Raw genomic sequence first — 17,562 nt, forward strand, 5'->3', positions numbered from 1 at the left:
GCTTGCCTCAACTTAGAGAAAGCCTACATGCAGCAACGAGCAAAAATAAATAATAAATAAATGTTTTAAAAAACGGAACATTTTCATTACGTTTCAGTAGAGAATCGCATGCGAAAATACGGTCAAGAAGGTTTTCTTCACTTATGTGGAACCCACACATCAAAGTGATTAACATAACCAAGCTGGTGCAAATGATTTTCGACTCTTGATTTGGATATTTTTTGAGTATGTCGGCTGTCTCCCGCATGGTATAACGTTGACTGTTCTCAATTAATGTCTCCATTTGACTGCTAACAACTGGTCTACCCGACTGTGGAGCATCGTCCAGTGAGAAATCTCCAGCACGAAACTTCACAAACCACTTTTGACAGGTTCGAGCACTCTCAGCACCTTCTCCATACACTGCACAAATCTTTTTTTGCATTTCGGTTACGTTTTTAACTTTCTTGAAATAATAAAGCATAGTATGCCGAAAATGTTGTTTTTTTATTTCCACCTTCAATATTAACACATTTTTGACCGGAGACGTATGACAGCCACAGGCGTTCGTTTCTGCAAAAATCCCCCAGTCAATGATGTGTGAAAATGGCTACACAAAAACTCACCAATTTTGATGTCTTTTTTTAAATGCACGCTGATATGACAGCTGTCACATACAGTCTAACAAAATTGTTTTGAATGAAGTTAAAGACAACTAAGTGCTACTAGAGCCATCTTACGGAAAAAAACGAACGAAACTTTTGGCCAACCCGATACTATAAATTTCCCTCTATTTCTACTCTGGATCCCATCGTAGAAATGGGCACACGAGTACAGAGCTCACGTAAACGAAGATAATTCCTTCCTGAGGGAAGAGGGTATGATTAGGCATCCAACAGCTAACAAATACCGAGTAGGTTCCGAATTTACTCTTTCCATCTCCCAGAGGCCACACGGCCTTCTCCTCTCTGCTTCTCCTGCTTTCTCTGCAGTCTTTCTCTGCCCCTGAAACAAGGCCCAATGGTGGGTTCAGTTCCCTGGTTTACAAGTACCCATCACAGACTAACTACAATTCCTTTGTTTGTTTATTTAAAATTTTAAGAAAGTTTAACTGATCGACAGCCTTGTATGCGAGGTCTAACTAAGATCCAATTAGCCATGGTCAGGGCACAGGGTCAAGCTATGTATAGAATTATCCTTTCCAGTGCTACATGAGGCAGGTCAGGGAGCCTCTCTGCAGGCTAGCCATCACTCTCAGTATGGAAGTAATTTGTTTAAAAAGAGAGAGGTACAACTGTGCACATGGATATATCCTTTCAGTCTCTGAAATACTCTGGAGAGCGCTAAGATTTACAGTTAGTATTTGAAAAAACACGGGGTGCTTATTAGAGTAGCAGATTCTCAGGGCCTGGTATTAGCTTTGGCGTGGGGGAAGATTTTTAAATCCTCCTTTTAAAACTCAGCACCTCCAGTAGTTCTGGAGGTGGTCCATAAAGAGACAGAGTAATAACTTCATTTTTGTCTTGAAATCTCTTCCAACAGATCTTAAAACACTGCCCTTTCCCAACTATTAGCTTCATAACAACTTTTCCCCCAAGACCTACTGCGCCTCTGCTTGGATCGCCTTACTTGCAAAAAACAAAAATTTAAAAATCAAGCTGGGGGTGGAAGGTGACACGGGGACAGGAACATCGGTGCAGCCTCACCCACACCCTACACACTAGCTTGTTGCCTTCCTTGAAGCACACGCCCTTCCCCAGCACACACAACTCCTGCGGCAAGTTTATCTGGAAGAAAGGCAATGAGGCTTGGGCTTTTCTGAAGGCTGATAGCCAGGTTCCTCGATTTCTAAGGCTGCGATATAGTCTCACATAAGCTTCTTTTATTGATAAGGCATTCGGTGACATGCTTGATTTTACCTAAGTCATTGACTTGGAACATCTTCCTTGAGAGATCACACATGCAAAAAAAAACATTTGAAATGTTTGCCATTCTAAAAAGAATCTGAAGACACCATTTGTAGTTTTGAATAAAAGATTTGAATTTAAGCTATCGCCTCCCGCCCACAGAGTAATAATTCAAGGATTCTAACTTTTGGCAAGACACCTCAGTGTGCTGCTCCAGAATTACTAGAACTTTAGCAAATGTTATCACACTTGAAAATCAGAAAGCCCTCTCGAGCAGAGCCCCCCTAGAATCCCACTTCAGAGAGAAGGAACTGCACAGGGTTTAATTAATCTCCTGTGTCCACACAGGGTGGCTAATTTGAGGGGAGGGTGCACACACCAGGCAAACAACCAGATCTGTGCCACTAAAGACAGAGGCGCGTTCAAGGTAAGCCTCTTTGTTTAGAAAAATCAATACCGACTCTCCTGGTTAAAGGAACTCCCTCCCTGGGAATTCCCTGGTGGTCCAGTGGTTAGGACTCTGCACTTTCACCACTGAGGACAAGCCAGGCGGCACAGCCAAAAAAAACGGAACTCTCTCCCAGACACAAAGCCCAAACCCAACTTCTCTTGAAACTTACAAAGAGTCCTGATGTTTCGTTTGTGTGCAAACATTTTCAAATGCCAATACTCACCTTTCTCAGAAAGGAGAAAAGACGAGCTTTTGGAGTTCAGCTGCCACCAGGTGAGTCACAAGTGACTGTGGAAACTAAGATGAAAAGGTCTGTCCTCTACCTGGTCATTCTCACCTTACAGAATTAAAGGGAAAGATCTGTCAAAAAACCAAAATGAAACCAAAATCACCAACCCCCAAAAAACAAACACCAACAAAACTTAAAAAACCCAGGGGTGGGATGGACTGGGAGATTGAGATTGACATATATACACTACTGTGTATAAAACAGATTAACTAATGAGAACAGACTGTTAGCGCGGGGAACTCTCCTCAATACTCTGTTGTGACCTAAATGGGAAGGACATCCAAGGAAGAGGTGATATATGTATACATGTGGCTGATTCACTTTTCTGTACAGCAGAAACTAACGCAACATTGTAAAGCAACTGTACTCCAATTAAAAAACAAACTAACCCTGCAGATGGAGTTGATACATCTTACCTCACAGTTATTTAACCTGCCCACTCCTTTCCACCACCAACCCCCCCCGCCCCACTTCTACCCCCATCCTTATACAAAGCTGCTTACTTAATTTAGCACTTAATTAAGCAAGTAGTGATTCACACCAGACAGGTGTGTACTTTCAAGGCTTTGAATAGTTTCCCATGTTTCTTTGGAGAGAACCATCCTTGATGAGGGAATAAAACTCCAGCGTTTATAAGTATTTGGTGGCTCCTGGGAACTGTGACTTCTCCCTGAAGCTATTATTCTGGTGGTTCCAGGGAATTATTTTACTAATTACAGTGAGAACACGGGGTTTGGTTACCTGCACGCAACGGAACCTGTAAACAAAAACACAGGTAGGCGTCTCCTTCTACCTAACTTAGTATAATCACTTAAATGGAATCCTAAATGAACAGCAACACCGAAAGGATAGAGCACTCTGACATCAAGCCACAAACCCCAACTGTGCCTAAAGAGGCCTGCTTTCAGAGGAACTGCCCATTCGAGGCATCCTAATGGCCCTTCACAGGTAGTTTTACTGAAAAACTCGGTAGAGCTTATAGGAAAAGCCGGTGGACAGGCAGGGCAGCTCTGCCACTCACTCCCAGAGGGGCCGCGGGCAAGTTGCTGGACCTCAATGCATTTGTTTCCTCATCTGTAAAATGGGGATGTTGACAATAAATACCTATCTCATGGGAGAGAAAATGAGTTAATACATATTAAAGCTTTTCAGAATAATGCCTGGCACATGGTAAACACTGTGTTTGAACTTGCTATTATAGTACAGAAGGTCCCAACTTAATGATGGTTTGACTTACAGTTTTTCGACTTTACGATGATGTGAAAGTGATACGCATTCAATAGAAAATGTACTTGGATCTTTTTTTAAAAATTTATTTATTTTTACTTTTGGCTGCGTTAGGTCTTTGTTGCTGCGCACGGGCTTTTCTCTAGTTGCGGCGAGCGGGGGCTACTCTTCATTGCAGTGCGCGGACTTCTCATTGGGTGGCTTCTCTTGTTGTAGAGCACGGGCTCTAGGCGCGCAGGCTTCAGTAGTTGTGGCACTCGGGCTCAGCAGTTGTGGCTCACGGGCTCTAGAGCGCAGGCTCAGTAGTTGTGGTGCACAGGCTTAGTTGCTCCGTGGCATGTGGGATCTTCCCAGACCAGGGCTTGAACCTGTGTCCCCTACATTGGCAGGCGGATTCTTAACCACTGCGCCACCAGAGAAGCACCTGTACTTGGATTCTGAATTGTGATCTTTTCCCGGGCTAGTGACATTTTTTGTTTACGAGGGTAAACAACCAATATGCTTAGAACCATTCTGTACCCAGACAACCATCCTGTTTTTCACTTTCAGGACAGTATTCAGCACATTACATGAGATATTCAACACTTTATTCTAATAAAATAGGCTTTGTGTCAGATGATTTTGCCCGACTGTAGGCTAATGTATGTGTTCTGGGCAGGTTTAAGGTAAGCTAGGCAGAACGATGACGTTCAGTAGGTCAGGTGGATGGAATGCACTTTTGACTTACGATATTTCCAACTTACAATGGGTTTATTAGAACATAACCCCACTGTAGATTAATGAAGATCTGTATAGAGACTCTCCCCCTTCTTTCAAAAACACAAAACTCATGATCAGGATCACCTGACAGAGTCCCAAAACAGTGTACAACTCTTGAGAACTAATTTTGCAACGTAAGAATATTCATTTAAACTATTATCAACAGGTAACAAGTTCCTAGGGCAGGAAGCTAACTCCCTTTAAGGGATAAAAATTCCAAGACACTCCCACTGCACCTTGGGCAGTAACCCAGGCCAAACTTCCAAACTAGATTCTTCTGGATATTTTGGTGAAAAAGATCTATATTGAGCCATCATTTCTATCATAATATTTTCACTTACCAAGCAGCTATGGTACTTGAAATGTTTTCCTCCTTACCGATTCACCAGTGCCTCTAGGGGGCAGTGCAGTAGTAAGAACACTTGCACCTTCTGGGCGCAGTGCAGTAGTAAAAACAAACACTTGCACCTGCTTCGCCAGTGCCTCTAGAGAGCAGTGCAGTAGCAAGAACACTTGCCTCCAGCAGGCTTGGAAGCCTAAGAGGAGAAGCAGCTGTGCACGCATCCCATGTGAGACAGTCACACTGACCCCAAAAAAGATACTTTAATGTTGAAAGTGGTCTATTTTAAGGGTAGGAGGCCTCTGGGCAGGAATGGGTGGTGAAGGAAGAGGCTAAGAAAGAGACAATGTTCTATTTTGGTAGTGGTCACAGGGCAGCCACTTTATAATAATTTCTAACCTATTCACATGCTTTATAAACTTGTAAATATATGTATATTTCACAAAACAATTGTTTTAGGAATGTGTTGTATGGGCAGACACTCACCTCTGGTTATTCGCCCCAGAGGATAAGGCAAAGGAAAAAATGACATTTGGGAGAACAAATGTGCCCCATTCAAACCTAGTGAAAGTTGGCATATTCCAGCCCGTGTCCCCAAGTATCTACAAAAGCAGCTCTTCCCCACCCCTGTGACCTTCTTTTACCTGGCGTATAACCATAAATAAAAACACACAAACATCAACTAACAACGTCAACTTTTAATAATGGAAACGATTTGCCATACCAGAAACAATTTTAGGGAAGAAAACTCTTCCCCATAAAAATAAGCTCATCAAAATTATAAATATTATAATTTTTTTACTTCTGCGATTTAAAATGCTCCCCTGCAACACTACCGCTTCATTTAACCTCGTTCCTGTACCATCACATATTGAAGAGAAAACAGTATTACAGCAAAGCTTAGATAGTTTAATTTAACATAAGAGTTTGTACAATGATTTTTAAAACTCTTTGGCCTCAGTGGCCTCTTACACATTAAAAATGCTGCCGCAGTCACCAGTGTTTGGGAGAGACCGTCGGTCTTCAAGAACCATGAACCGACAGAATTTCAACACAGTCTAAGTTTTCCAAATTGCAACTTGTAGTGCACATGACAGTGAGCAAGGTCCTGGATAATACAGACGAGGATGCCTAATTTAGACAATCTACTTCAAGTAAAAAAAAAAAAAAATTTTCACAGATACCCATCAGCTACTACTTTAAGGTTCTAACAGTGTCTTCATCTGAGAAACAAAGGCTTCACAAAATATGAACTTACTGGGATGGGTAATTAAAAGACCAGGTGGTCGATAACAGTATACTCACACCCAAGCCATCATCTGAATAGTAAAACCAGTATGAAAATCATGAAGGCGTTCCCTGAACAATGAAGGTAGAAGCGTTGGATGACAATGTCACTAAAACCTCACTGATGCGCTGAAAAGAACTTACATGCAAAATTAAACAAGATGTGCTATACATATTTTATAGCTATTTCTACTTTTTTTTGCTTTCCAACTTTCCTTAAAAAGCTTAGGAAGATATGATTGTCTCAGTACGTGTGTGGCACAGCAGAAGCGACACTTTGATCTGCCTCCAGCAAGACGGGTGTTCTATGCAGAGTCAGAAGAGCCACCAGGAAGAGAACAGAAATGCAATAAAAAAGGCACAGTTCACTTAAGAGGCAAAGAACTGAAGCACCTTGGAATTTCAAAAAGAATCCATTAGGTGTCACCGAAGTGTCAACAATTCCTTGGGAATTTATAAACAAACAATATCTAGACTAAAAATAGACTGGCACAGTACACCTTTCCTGTTGTTTTCAGATTAACTGCTGCGTGAAATGAGGTTATTAACCTGCTTTAAGGAAGGCTCTTATTGCACATGCATTTCTTTGGTTTGCAGGAACATGCACTTCTGTTAAAATGTTTCCATAAAGAACCCCCCCCCTCCTGTGTGGTCCGCTGTGGGTGGACACTGCCCGCTGCCTTACAGCCAGGTCACCCTTTGGAACTGAGGGTCTGACTGTCCTGGGTCTTTAATCCATACCCCTGTTCTACATTATGTAAGATCGCACTTCTATTGATAAGACAAAGGCAGAAGGGAAAGCAGGGAGGAGAGGGTAGGAGGAAGAAGGGAGGGAAAGACAAAAGGGAAACCGAGGGAGCGGAGGGAGTGACCGTCACAAGTATACTGGGAGCGCCTCACCTGACAAATGTCCCGGATGCTAACAATCTGGGCGAGTGCCTCCTCCCCAAACTCCTTTTCCACTTTGAAAAGGACCTCGGGGGAAAACTGTCACTTCACAGGAGTCATAACAGATGCTCACTGCCCCATCGGCCCAGAGAAGCTGCACCAATCAGACCTTCCACTCCAGGAAGGAAGGCAGAATGGGCGCTGGTCCACCCAGAGGGCGGCTCTGTCCCTGTTTGAAAGATTCACCTGCCTTCTCTGGCCAGCTGCAGTTAGTCCCTCCTTCTGGTCCAGCTCCTACTTTCTTTGGTTCTGCTCCCACGTTTTACCCACTCATATTGTCAAGCAACATGACAAGGGATTTCACGTCTCTAAACTGAAAGCTTTTAACTCGTCTACAAGCAAATTCACCTTCTCCTCTACCATCCACTTGCCCAAAACACCTCCCATCAGGGCTCCCCACTTCCACCCCACCTTCTTCCAAACTTGCTCTTTACTTTCTTTGTCAGACTCCTCCAAAATCCTTCACCAATTCCTCAGAGTTCCTAGCTTCCTGTGCCCTTCAATTCATGTGGACCGTTGCCTGTGACATTTGAAAGAAAAAACAAACCGTAACAGGTAGTTTCAACATGACAAGTATTCAGATAGATTCCTCGTTAAGCTTTTAAAAAATCATTTGCACAACCTTAAGCTTAACATCATCATCACATAATTAAAATAACTAAAACAAAATAAGAGAAAAGGGAAAAAAACCCCAGAGTCCATGCTTCAAAACACTCTAGAATGCTCCAGATGAGACTACAGGTTCACAGCTTGCCAAGAGGTAACACCGCAGTGCCTTAACAGAACAAGCTTGCAGAATCCCTTACAGAGGATGCCCAAGGTGCAGGATGCTGCGTGACCGGTTTGGGGAACTAGATCTAGAGATTTTTAAAGGGGAAAGGCCCTAGCATCATGGGGCAAGAAAACCGCCCTCCGACAAGAGACACACTGGCTGCTGGTTTGCACGCAGGTCCCGCACTGTCCCCAAGGGGCAGCGAGCCCCACACTTTACCCGGGTTTCCAGGCCTCGCTGAGGGCTTCTTCCAGCTTGTGTCTGTAGGCCGCGTAGCGCTCCTTCAGGTTCTGTAGCTGCTCATCTTCTTCCTTATCCAAGATCCGCAAGAAATTCTGTAACTCTGGCAGGCTGAAGGCTTCCCACTGTGAGAGAACACAAATATGAAAAAATGCCAGGTGTTTAATTCAGCATCAAGACTTAGGAATGCGGACGCCAGCGCAGGGAGGCGTGGCTGCCCTCCCCTCCCAACGCACACTGCCCAGCACTGCCCGGCCCTCTCGGGAGTCCTGGTGGACAAGAGCTGAGCCTCCCGACCAGATCTCCACGCCGTCCACTCCCTGCTTGGTTCACTCCCATCGCCCTCTGCTCCCCTCCTTCCAGCCTCCTCCAAAAGGGCTCTAAGACCAAAGTCCTCCTTTAGACACTCTGACCCCCAGAGGCATGAGCGATAACTCCACACTCCTTCCACCTTCCCTCTACGGGGAGCCCTCATTGTCACTGCCTTCCTTCCCAGCTCCCAGGGTCAATCTCACCACCTCCTAGGCAGCTCTCCCTAGTGCTGTCCACCGCCATCTTCTCCTCCATCCCTGGGACAGCCTCCCAGCTCCACCAAACAGCCAGCCTGAATATGAATACTCTCTGTAAAATGCCAATCTAAGCATCACTCTCCCCTGCTTGGAATCATTCAATGGCTTCCCTTGGTTGTTTCTGCTGAGTCTGAAAGACCCTCCCCTCCCCAGCCACATCTCTCTCACTGTGCCCCTCACTCATTAGCTGACATGGCTTTGCACATGCTCTCCCTTCCTCCACTTCGCTTGGCGAACTCCTTCTCAACCTTCAAGTCCCAGCTTAAATGCCACTTTCTCTAGGAAGCCTGCCATGATTTCCTCCCCTTCTCTCCCAGCCAGGATTAAGTCTATTAGAGGCTCTCGCTGATCTCTGGTAGCCTTGAACACAACCTGATCACAAAAGATCTAAAAATTATTATAATTATTTGCTTAGTATCTCTCTCGCCTACACTGCAGCTATTGTACTTCTCACTATTTGGGCTTTGTCTTTGGCCCTTGAGTTTCTGAGTTCTCTTTCTCTAATAGCAGCTGGTACTTAGCAGGCACAAAATAAATGTTTGTCAGGTTTTTCTTTAAAATTTTTTTAAATTTAAGCAGTGAGTATCAAGAAGGGTATATGGCTTCACCTGGGAGGGTTTTTTTTAATTTTTCAACCTACACGTCCTCCCCACCCAAAAGGAGGCCCTGGGTCCTGGGCTGAGAACCACTGGGCCAGGAGCAATTTCTGATGGGGGATTCCCAGGGTTATGGGGTAGGGAAAAGACGAGATAACCAAATACAGGTGCAGAGAGAGGAGACAGAATAAAACCACCAAGTGGGCCAATGACAGAAGGCTCTCAGAGACTGCGTGTGAGCTAGTTATTAAAGAAAATGAGAAGTGAAGCAGGAGAGCAAAACTTTCTACATTAGAATATTCTGTTAATTTAAAAATTAACATCTTATTTTTCACATAAATTCTTCAAAGTAAAGACATTATAAAATATCATCTCCCTCCCACTCCCTGACAGCTATGGAAAGTTTCTTCCCTCAAGTCAGTTAACCTTGAAAACCTGAGAATCAGAACACAATACAGAAGTCAGAACAGCAGTCCGGAGCATTAGAACACAATGTAAAGTGAATTTCAAAACTAAGCCAAGCGCTTCCCTGGTGGCGCAGTGGTTGAGAGTCCGCCTGCCGAATCAGGGGACACGGGTTCGTGCCCCGGTCCAGGAGGATCCCACATGCCGTGGATCGGCTGGGCCCGTGAGCCATGGCCGCTGAGCCTGCGCTCCGCAACGGGACAGGCCACAGCAGTGAGAGGCCCGCGTACCGCAAAAAGAAAAACAAAAAAAAACTAAGCCAACATAATTCCCTCCCAGACAATGTAGCTCCAACTGCACTAAACTATGTGCAACACTTAGAAACCAGCACCAAGAAAGATAAGACGCTGACAAGACTATGCTGATGCGTCTGGCTTGGGCTTGCAGAGCAAAGGCTGCTATGTGCCAAACTCAGAAGCCAAAGTTTAGACTTCTGCACCCAGCTCTCTCCCCAAAATGAGAGTGGATTTTTAAAATTTCAAAACATGAGAATCGAAAGAAGCTTCCAAAATGTCCAAACTCATTGTCTTCCTAAAACTTCCTAGTTAAGTTCCAATTTACACTGACATATAAACATACTATTTACTAAGCGTTTACATACATTTCTAATTTGCGACTCAAAACCAACTTTTCAAGTCTTTAGTCCCACTTCACAGATTTTAAAACTGAGGACTGAAAAGATCAGAACATTTACCCAAGGTCGTGCTCCTAATCTAACAAGAGGAACAGTAGGAAGCAGAGTCTTGGTTTCCTAACTTTTAACCTAGAAACTCTATTCTCGCTGCATTACAAAATGTTCTACACGGACAATTCATGCCATTCAATTCACGCCATTTCCGAGTCCAGACAAAAGGCTGAGACCCAGAGCTTGAGAGATCTCAAGTGACACCTGATCTAGAAGGACAGTCTGAAGTGCTCTTTCCTTCAACTGAATTGACCTAAATACAATCCTCCCTGAAGAGAAAATGGCAAATGATGCATGTAGAAACATAATTTCTTAATCATCTGGGCAAAGAGGAAAGAAAGATTCTAGAAAGTTAAATGTCTTTTGTAGTAAAGAGATGGCGGTTCCTTTTACTTCCCTTTAGAGCGAAGGAGCCTGGGGGCTTTGGTTAGCAGCAAACATATGGAGAGTGTCGACTTTCAAAGCTCAGCTGGATTAGAGTAATTTGGAGGTAGAGGGGTGAAAATGACTCTCTGGGTGGAGATCAAGTTAAAAAAAAATTTATTTCCTCCCACCTCTGAAAATCACAGACCAACATAATGAGTGTTATAAAAGAATTATGTTGTAGGCTAACTTTGGGTTCATTTCTGACAACTCAAACACACACAGGAAGGCACCCTCCCTCCACAGGACAACCTCTCCTCCCATGACAGGCAGACAGACACACAGGCACACACGTTCCCTCTCCCCTCCGCCTCCCCCATCCCGTCCTCCTCTGCAATGGCAAAGTCACTAGAGCAGAGCAATAAGACAGGGCCAGTTGGTCTGCAGAGTCCAAAGCAAGAAGGAACAATCACTTACCTCTCCAAATTCATGTTCACGGAGAACAAAACTGAGTGTGTCTGTCCTGGGCCCTGCTACCAAACGCAGAAAGAGTGGATGTTCCCGGTCTGAGAGCTTGCAGGCGTAGACTGGTGAGGAACAAGCGCCATGTCACAGACAGAGCACAACATCATTCCCCAGACCAGCACCCCTCACCACCCTGTGCCCAGACCAAGGCAACAGTGTTATTACCCTGGCTACCAAGGCACCATCCTCCTGATCTTGTTACCAATAAATAGCCCACAGTGGAATGAATTCTATACTATTTCCATTCTATCTGCATAATAGAAACTGTGCCTTGATTAAAAAGGAAACCATTCTCAAGAATGAATTTAAATGAGTATCGCTCCTCAAATGGGCTTATGATTAATTCTGCTCCTCCTTTTAGAAAGCAAAATAGGGCTTCCCTGGTGGCGCAGTGGTTGGGGGTCTGCCTGCCGATGCAGGGGACACGGGTTCGTGCCCTGGTCCGGGAAGATCCCACATGACGCGGAGCGGCTGGGCCCGTGAGCCATGGCCGCTGAGCCTGCGCTCCGCAACGGGAGAGGCCACAACAGTGAGAGGCCCGCGTACCGCAAAAAAAAAAAAAAAAAAAAAAAGCAAAATAAACTTAAAAAAAGGATCTGCACACCCCTTTAAAAACAATAAAAAAAAAAATACCATCCCAAGAACATGAAATCAGAACTCTAGAAGCAAATCTCTCTACAGATTAATTTAGAATTAGCAGCCACAAACAAACGAAGCAGTCCACCCAGCTACATGTATCTTGTGCTACACACACACACACACACACACACACTACTGGCATTGCCTTGTAGGGTTAAAAGATTTGCCGTGTGGGTAATATATCAGCAAGATGCTATCACCGTCAGATTATGCAGCTAAAGTCCAGGTGGGCAGGCAAAGAAGCTGGCAGGACAAAATACCATCAATTGACCGGTATTATTTCAGTACTTCCGGATACAACTGCATTGTAGGTGCTGATTTCCCTGTAGATGTAAACTTTCCCCCACTGCTGAGCCTGTGTCCTCTGGAGGACAGGAACCTTACCCTATTCATCTCTGTATTCTGCAGGCCCAGCCCATAATACGGTTTGAAGAAACATGAGCATACTCAGCATCTAGCTGGGCTTCATCCCCAGGCAACCAAAGGATTTTCCCATCATGCCAAGGTGAGTTTATTTTCTACTCCAGCTGCTATAGGCTCAACCCAGAAAAATTAGGGAAAGCTTAAATGTTCACATATACACACCATTTTCAAATTAGCACTTAGTGACTCACTGAATCACTTGTTGTCCACCATTGGTATCAATTTCTGTTCAATGATGACCTGACCTGGAATATCTTATTCAGTTTCATGCAGTAATTTAAGATTCTCTTTTTGGCGGCTTCCCTGGTGGCGCGGTGGTTGAGAGTCCGCCTGCCAATGCAGGGGATGCAGGTTCGTGCCCCGGTCCCGGAGGATCCCACGTGCCGTGGAGCGGCTGGGCCCATGGGCCATGGCCGCTGGGCCTGCGCGACTGGAGCCTGTGCTCCGTAGCAGGAGAGGCCACAACAGCGAGAGGCCCGCGTACCGCAAAAAAAAAAAAATTATCTTTTTAATCCACTGATTGTGGGTATTAAGTTCAGACAGGCAGACCTCAGATAAAAATGTTATTTGCGCATTGCATGAGCCCCTGGGGGGCCAGGGGGCCAACATGCCCCCGGGTAACACCTAGTGCAAGGCAGGCTAAGGGAGAAGGAGAGCCCAAGGCTGTGCCATTTACATAAGTCTGTAATGTGCACTAATACACATGTGCCTCCGATCCTCCGGTCTCGGGAATGCAAGGCCACCAATCACTCCATGTTCGGATGCACATCCAATGTCGATGTGCTACTGAAAACTTCAAGCTCAGATGCATTCTCTTCTGTCCGAAAGAGAATTAAAATCAAAGTGATGGAAAAAAGAAAAGAAAAAAGGCTATCCTCCTGTGCACATCACAAATCCTCCATAAATACCCATCACATATGGGTATCTGGTATCTGGGCTCCTAAGACCCACGACTGTCCAACTGAAAGACACAGACAGCCAAGAAGCATTAAGCACACACCGTGATCACCATTTATTCCAGAATCTGGCCCTGGGCCCTGACATAACTGACACACCTATCACCTCCCTTCCACTAATGAGGCCAAAAGACAGAAATAAAAGCGGGGACCATTTTCATTTTAAGTGTGGCAGGGTACCTTGATCTTCCCTGTGACAACGCTTATAAAGTGCAAACTTGGTAGGGCTCTCGGTCACAAGAAACTTCTTGAGCAGGGCCTCGATCACTTCCCCGACAGTGTTTGTGCTGCTGATGTGGAGTGTATTCATACAGCCATTGCTACTGGGAGCAAGTTTTCCAGAAGTCTGTGAAGGTTTGCAGAGTTCCATCTGTACTTTAATGAAGCCAGTGTAAATCCCATTTGAATTCTGAAGCAGGAATAAAAACACACACATTAGCTGGGCATTTCAGGGAAGGAGCATATCAAAACAACAAAAAAGGAAGGTGAAACACTCCTTCTCTTGTTCTCTTCTTTTTCAGCTCTGTGACAGAACCTCACTCAAGACTGCCCCTCAGGGAATGACCTCGGGGGAGGTTAACACACTCCAGGAAAGTGCTTCCAGAGGAGAGGTCTGCAGGGCAGATGTGGGGACCAAAGTCCAGGACTCATGCCACTGAAGCTACATGTGAAAGGTCAGGGTCCACGGGTGAGGTTACAATCCCCTGGCCCAGATGCTGGCCAAACCACAGGGCTTATTAAAGCTTGGGGATATGTCCAGGCTAACTGCACAAAGGAAACAACATCAACTGATGGCCAGCTATTACACAGAAAAGGAAAGTCACAATTAGGACTTTGAAATACTCAAGTAACAAGGAACAGACGGGAGGAAAACAAGCTACTTTCATTCCTAGCGGTACCAGAGGTTACCAGTTTTGCTTAACCTATTTTATATAGCATGGGATCTGCCACAGCACGGGATACAGGACGAGGCATTTCAGACACCTCAAGCAGCAACATTTTTAAAACAAATTCAAGCTATGATGTGAACCACAGACATTATAATACAAGCACTTATCTTTTTTTTTTTTTTGCCGGGGGGAGGCCAGGCCACACAGCATGCAGAATCCTAGTTCCCCAACCAGGGATAGAACCCGTGCCCCCTGCAGTGGAAGCATGGAGTCCTAACCACTGGACGGGCAGGGAATTCCCAAGCACTTGTCTTTTTTGATTGAACATGGTATTGATGTCTCCTTCTATATATAAGTATGTTTTGAACAGCTTTATTGAGGTACAATTTTTCCACACAAAAAGCTGCACATATCTAATATACACAATTTGATGAGTTTAGCACTTATCTTAACTGCTGTAGAATTATTATTTCTTAGTTGCTAAAAATCGTTACAATAGTCTGGTCTTCACTTTTAACTTTTAGTATGTTTAGGTAAAAAAACATTGTAATGTTTTATTTAAACAAATCTTCAGGTGTTATAAATAAATGACACAGTTAACACAGAACATGAAAAATCTCCTTTACAGGCCATGATTTTTCTTCCTTTCCACAAGGTCAATTTATAATACTAATTCACTCACTCATTCTTGTGGAAAGTATTATACAACACTTCACATTTTTTTTCATCTTTGAAACGACATGGAAACTTGCATCTGTTTTCATCTCCAAGGGGAAGAGGAGGGATGTGGAATTTTTCTGCTTTGATAAAAACCGTGTTTGAAGAAGGAGAAGTACGACTGCTGGAATAATGAGGAATAATCTTGAGATCATCCACTGTCTCCCCTTTTTGGTGGAGTCCCCCTAGGGAGGGATCCTTTATCACAAGAGTTTATATTTAAAAGCTCCTCCCCAAGGGTCACAGAATTCAGTAGGGCCTGTTCTAACCGGTCGCCCTGTCCTTTGCTGAACTCTGTCAGGTCACAGTCAATAGAGTGCCAGGCAGGGGTCCAAGGGCCCTGGACACTGGCACCGAGGGATGGCAGGTGCCTCGAGGAAAGTCATCAAGTGGATGGGCGAGGCCAGACCAGTTAGAGGAACGTACACCTGGCTCTGCCTTGGGTCCCCCCTTTCTTTGTCACTAAACCTGTGCTTCTCCCTCCTACCCCCTTGCTCCCCACCGAGCTTCTAACAGCATCGGCACAAGGCTGCAGGAGCCTGAAACAACAATGTAGAAAGCCGAGCATTACATACTCCATAATACACATTTTTCTCCAGCTGAGAAAAATCCGAGCTCAATTAGATCCCAATCCAGGGGCACAAGATCCTTTTCCTGACACTTCCAAATTTATTTACACAAGATAAAACTTATCTAAGGCCTTATTAGAATCTGAGTTACTGCCCATGTGTTAAAAACAGGCAAGGGATTACACTCAGTGTTAAAAATCCTTTGGGGATCATAACATGTTTTAATATAAAATCTTAGGAAGTGCTGATTGATTTTGAGATAAAGCTACTTCAAAATACAGCTTTCATTTGAAAGATGCAGAAATATCCCATTCTCCGGTCCTGTATACCTCGACCATTAAGGTTCTGCAAGTATGATTCAGAGATTTTAAAACATACAGACTGTAGTACCAACAACTTATAGTTGTCTTTCAACACGTGTCAACCTAAACAGTATTATTAGTATGGGTACTCACCAAGGTCATCTTCAACTTGTCTGTGACTGCTAAGTTGTATTTATGAACTTTCTCTTTGATTTCCTCTTTGCTGAGGTAATTGTGGGTTTCCTTATCTTTCTCCACATCCTAGAAGAAAAATAAGCCAAGTCACACATGAGCTATCACAGAAAAAAATGCAGATAAGCCAGGATTCTTTTCACATTCCATATAACAACAACTACGGAGCACTTTACCTTGACACACACACACACACACACACACACACACACACACAAATCCTATGAACTTTATGATCTTTATAGCTTTACAATCTTTATCAGCAAAAAGTATGGTAGTTAATAAGTGTTAAACTGGCACTAATCCCTGACCTGTCAAATTCTATACAACTACCAAGAAGGTCATTTAATCTTCCAAACAAATCCTCATGCCAAGATAGAAGTAACCAGACTTCCTGGACCCACCCACTCTCAACCCCTGCCCCTCCCAGTCTCACCCCACCCTTGCCTCCCCCCACACTCTGGAGGGGAAGATTTTAGTTAAATCCTTTCATCACTGTGAAACATTCACTACCTGTTTTTGTCTAAAGAGCTCAAACAATGCATGACATCATGCGATGGCTCATATGCAATCACTGATGGCCACACTCCAGAATCTGTTGGCCCCATGAAGCCCAGTATACCAGGCACCTGACTTATATTGCATTTATTTCTCCCAACAACTTAACCAAGTCGGCATTTTTACTGGATGAGATCAAGTTCTAAGAAGTAAATCAACCTACTAACAAAAACTTAACTGCTCTGCAGAAGGGCTGGAGCTTACCTGAAAAACCTGATTCCAAAGCCCACCAACCCTCAGTAACTCCACGTACTTCCATATGGGATCCCCATTTAATCCTCACTAATTAGCGTCTCCTTGTTACAGACAGGGACACTGAGACTCACAGAGGTCAAGTGGCTTGCCGGGGACAACCCAACTGGTTAAGAGACCAAGCTCAATTTTAATCCAGGTCCTCTATGTTATTTCCACTAAATCTCCACCATTCCCGTGTGGGTGTTTGAAAACGTAAAGGAAAGCCTGCATAATCAGATTCAAACCTGAGAAGCAACTCAAAAAAGATGAAGGGTCCTAACAATCTTCAGAACAGAGAGGAAGAACAATAAGATCGGATGATTTCTCCCCCAAAATAAAACCTTTAAAAAGATACCTCTCTTCCAGCCAGATAATCACCCCAACCTCACAGCTGGAGGTTATCCAAGCAGGTGTTTGCTCCCACCTACGCACTGTGAGCTACCGTGATAGATACACACGGAACGGCCACGACAGAAACTGCAGGAGAGCTTTAAGGGGTATAAAATCCATTCAGGTCTCAAGTTCCTGGATTGGAGACCCCGAGAGGGGTGTGCTGACTACAAGTCATCTCAGTAACTTTTCGATTCCAGACCTGTCCTAGTGTGGACCGAGGGGTCAGTGTTTGGGGGACGGCATGGTCACGGCCCAGCTTCAGGAGCAAGCCTCGAAGTCCCTGGGGA

At 44.4% G+C, this 17,562-nt stretch overlaps 1 protein-coding gene across 2 annotated transcripts in view; it reads right to left on the reverse strand.

The window, feature by feature from the left end:
• Nucleotides 1-5,630: 5,630 nt before the first annotated feature.
• The window catches only part of RASSF3 (Ras association domain family member 3), a 152,343-nt gene continuing 140,411 nt past the window's right edge, over nt 5,631-17,562 (reverse strand). For both annotated transcript variants that reach the window (XM_060306667.2, XM_030866392.3), the window contains 4 exons: nt 16,052-16,159; nt 13,601-13,829; nt 11,355-11,464; nt 5,631-8,324 (listed from right to left, as the gene is read on the reverse strand). In XM_060306667.2, coding sequence (XP_060162650.1) covers nt 8,175-8,324; nt 11,355-11,464; nt 13,601-13,829; nt 16,052-16,159 — 597 coding nt within the window. In that variant the 3' untranslated portion in view covers nt 5,631-8,174. The remainder of the gene's footprint in view (nt 8,325-11,354; nt 11,465-13,600; nt 13,830-16,051; nt 16,160-17,562) is intronic.

This window comes from Globicephala melas, chromosome 10 (genome assembly GCF_963455315.2).
Source record: "Globicephala melas chromosome 10, mGloMel1.2, whole genome shotgun sequence".
Classification (NCBI taxonomy): Eukaryota; Metazoa; Chordata; class Mammalia; order Artiodactyla; family Delphinidae; genus Globicephala; species Globicephala melas.